The sequence below is a fragment of the Micropterus dolomieu genome, linkage group LG08 (assembly GCF_021292245.1).
Source record: "Micropterus dolomieu isolate WLL.071019.BEF.003 ecotype Adirondacks linkage group LG08, ASM2129224v1, whole genome shotgun sequence".
NCBI lineage: Eukaryota > Metazoa > Chordata > Actinopteri > Centrarchiformes > Centrarchidae > Micropterus > Micropterus dolomieu.
Genome location: NC_060157.1, coordinates 2,640,190 through 2,644,353, shown reverse-complemented (window position 1 = coordinate 2,644,353; position 4,164 = coordinate 2,640,190). Strand labels below are relative to the sequence as shown.

General features: G+C 50.5%; 1 protein-coding gene across 1 annotated transcript in view; it reads left to right on the top strand.

Moving 5' to 3' along the window:
* Positions 1-4,164, top strand: part of LOC123974596 (IQ motif and SEC7 domain-containing protein 2-like) — a 138,638-nt gene that overhangs the window by 117,260 nt on the left and 17,214 nt on the right. The window contains exons 8-9 of the mRNA XM_046055414.1: positions 458-1,237; positions 2,434-3,348. Coding sequence (XP_045911370.1) covers positions 458-1,237; positions 2,434-3,348 — 1,695 coding nt within the window. The remainder of the gene's footprint in view (positions 1-457; positions 1,238-2,433; positions 3,349-4,164) is intronic.

Here is a 4,164-nt window from a genome sequence, read left to right as displayed (position 1 = left end):
AAGTTATTTATTCGCAGGATTCATACAAAGAACAGAAAACGGGCTGGCGGGTGCAGGTTAAAGCAATGAACCGAGAGATTAACCACACACTGCTCTGAAAACAAAATAAAACAAAAACTCTCTGACTTGCTGAACTATAACCAAACATAAGGAGAGCAGCATCCTCTAAGCCTAATGTCTCTAAACATAAAGTTAAACTACAGGTGTTTGTCTTTGCCCGATTTCATGCACAAACTCACAGTTTAAGGCAACACGGCTAATACTGGTAGATTTTAAACTACTTCAAACAATATATAACTTAACCACAATGTTACTACAGAAAACATCACGACCACTAGTATACAGCGAAAGACAAACGAGGCGAGCCGATCAGGGAGATGGTCTGGATGACGGTAGAGGATTGGAGGAGATAGAGAGACCCCGCACCAATCAGATCAGGGGTCAGACATCCTGCTTAACATGACATACAGCGGCACTGTTGTACTGATGGAAGACAAACAAAAAAAGGCCGGTCTCTGACGAAAGCCTGGTTCTCTCTGCAGTTTGAGAATTTACGATATGTGAATGTGTACATGTCTGCGTTTATGTTATGCCTCTGTGTCGGACTGCAGGTGAAGTCCTTGGCCGACTCCATGGACGACTCCCTCACCTGCCAGTCCGGTCGTGAAGACTCGCAGGACGCAGGAGGGGAGGGAGAGGAGGACGAGGAGGAGGACGAGGAGGAGGGAGACGAAGAAGAGGAAGAGGAAGAGGAGGAGGAGGAAGAGGAAGACGAGGACGAAGATTACAGAGAGTGTGCGTGGCGCAGCGCCAACCCATCCTCCCGACGCTTGGCAGGCCGGGTGGGAGGGAGAGGTGTGGGAGGAGGTGCCGCCATGCACGAGGACAGCACCGCCACCTCCTTCAGCGATGTCACCCTCTACATGGACGAGGGCTGCCTCCCCTCCTCGCCGCTCTCCCGCCCGCCATCCTCGCCGCTCTCCCGCCCCGCCTCCAGCTCCGACACAGAGTACTGGGGAGGAGGAGGAGGAGGGGGAGGCGGTGTAGGGGTGAGGGAGGACAGTAGAGAGACAGAGGGAGGCAGCAGCGCCAGCCGAAGGAGCAGCACCCCCTGCACAGAGTGTCGAGGGGAGTACAGAGGGAGAGCAGGAGGAGGAGGAGGAGGAGGAGGAGGAGCGCACCTCCCTGTCCTGACTGTTGAACCACCCAGTGACAGCTCAGTGGACATGAGTGACAGGTCAGCACAGCAAAGTAGAAATACCACACTGTTACAAGTAAAAGTACTGCATTCAAGGTTTTACTTGAATAAAGTATCACCAGAAAAATAAATCTGCTCAGGCTCTGTGCAGTAATCAGAAAGTCAAACAGTACTTTCAAGCAGTAAAACACCAGTAGGCTGTAAGTTGTAGGTGGGTGTTTTCAACATGTTGACCCAGGGAAACATACATTGAACATTTGACTGAGTGAAAGAGTTCCTTAATGTGTCATGTCAAGAGGATTTTGAGGTTGGGAACATAGGTACACTCCCCTCAGAGCTAGCCATCTTGCTGACTCTCAGTTCGATAACAGTTATTATGTTCCAGCACATTCTCACCGCTCGTCACATATGGACGCTTAGTCAAACCCCTTTCTTGTCGCGTGTTAACCCCGTGGGTAGCCATTTGGTGTTGTTTTTGAACGTGTAGCGGGCAGTGAGCAATAATAAATACCATAAAACTTTGATTAATAGCCCAGGCTTTTATTTGCTAAAATCACTGAATTGACCCTGCGTTTATTTGGGACAGGTGTCCATATGGGACAGACCCTTAATTCCTTTCGCACAAAACTGAAATAGGCTACTATGAAACAGTTCAAACAGAATATTACTTGTATAAAACTTATCCAATAATATTAAATACAGGTCATTCATTGGATCTAGCTCCGACAGACGGCTCATGCGCTTTTATTTTGAAGGCAGCAACGCACGGAAAACAACGACAGTGTGCAGGATGAGAGAAGTTTGGTTATATGTAGGAAATGATTATGGTTTGGATTGAAAATCACTTCGTTACTTGACAAGTTAAATAACTCTACTTAGGTAACTTCACTAAAAACAATCAATGTAGACTTTTTGTTTCACACGGGAAACAAACGCCGGTCTCCTGGGAAAAAGACCGGTTTCTGGCCCACCAATCCACCTCATTACTTGGACATTTCTCTACTTAAACGCCTGCATTATTCATTCCTTCATTCATAACCATGACGCTAAGGGGCTTCGCCGTGGTTTACAAACTGACACCTGTGGGTCTTGATCATGTGTCCATTTGTGACAACGTGGGCGTGAGAACGGGTTATAAGTTCATACAGTGTATTAATTCGACTCAGGGCAGCGTTCTTTATTTTCAACATGTATACAGTTTTTCTTTAACAACTTCATTGTACAAATCTCTTCAGGTCAGAGCGAGGCTCTATCGGACGCCTGGTGTATGAACAGGAGCCGTCAGGAGTCGAGAGGGAGAGGAGGGGAGGAGGAGGAGGAGGAGGAGGAGGAGGGGAAGGAGAGAGTGGAGAGGATGAGCGAGGGGGAGGAAGCAGCGGAGCCAACTCTCCACAGGGAACGATCAAACACAAACCAAACGGCCGCTCGGTCGCCACGGCGCAGGGACAGACTCGCAGCCCCGCCAACGTCCCTTTACCGATGCCTTCAGCCCGGGCCCTGCCTCCACACCCGCTCCCTCACCCACTCCAACACCCCCACGCGCACCCTCACCCGTCGCCCATCCCCCACTTACCCACCATCCTCCACCACCACCCGCAGTACAGCCAGCCGCACATCATGCACATGCACCACGTGCACGGCGGCAGCCCTTACATCCAGAACGCCCATCACTTCGCCCAACACCACTACCACCACCTGCACCACCAACACCACCACCTCCCCCACGGTTACCCAGAACCCCCTTCTTCCCCACTGCCCTCCCCGGTTCCACCACTCACACCTCTCTCACCCCTGCCGCCGCCGCTCACGCCCTCACCGCTCTCCTCCTCCTCCTCCTCTGCGCTCCAAAACATGGAGGCGCAGCAGCACCACGCCCACCACCCCCACCTCCACCACCACCACCTGCTGTGCTCGGACGGAGACAACGAGAGCGTCAACTCCACCACCACCAACTCCAACGACGACACGACGGTCAACAACTGCAGCTCCGGCTCCTCGTCGCGCGACAGCCTGAGAGAGCCAGTGGGAGGAGCCTCCCTGGGGAAGCAGACCTATCAGAGAGAGAGCCGCCACAGCTGGGACTCGCCCGCCTTCAACAACGACGTGGTGCAGCGGCGGCAATACCGCATCGGACTCAACCTGTTCAACAAGTAAGTGTGTGTCTATGAACATAAATATAACTAGAACTACAAGCAGTTACAAGGGGGGAAATGAATGGGATTTTGCCACGGTACTTGAGCTTCGATTATAGGGCCACCTAAAGGCCGAAAAAAATTTCTTCTACAAACTTTTATCGGCTTTGTCCATAGATGGTCTGTGCCAAGTTTGGTGTCGATCAGACTTGCAACTTTGGAGGAGCTAATCAAAATATTTTTTTTAATTATCGCGATGTAGCGAAAAAAGTCTAGGCGGAAATGGCTGTGGCCTATACCGAGAGATTCAGCTCGATCCCCCGAATGCGTGGAAATAAGGTTTTTGATATCTGCCTTATATGCAGGAATTACAGTGATTTGAAAGTGCAAAATTTTTGATGACACTGTGAGTTTCGCGTCTGTAGCACTTACTGTCTGGGCTGCAGTATTGGAATTAGGTGAAAACGTATGGTACTGGGAACCGCGATGCCTTGCATTCGTGGGTTCCCAGCCCTAACCGCACGTTTCCTAAAAATAAACATTGTACACAAGTCCCGCAACTCGAGTCCGAGTCCAGTCTGAAGTCTTTTGAGGACGAGTCTCAAGTCGAGTCTCAGGTCGCTGTGTGTGCCACTTAAGTCGGACGCGAGTCCGAGTCTCTAACTCAGGTCCCCAGCTCTGGTGTGCAACGAATAAAACAAGTTGTCCATGTACAAAAGAAAAAGTAAAAACAGAAACGAGCTGAAATACAAATAATAGAAGGATAAATTACCCATCACACAATAAAAGAAAAACATATTCAGCCCCCCCCCCCCCCCCCCCCCCCCCCCCCCC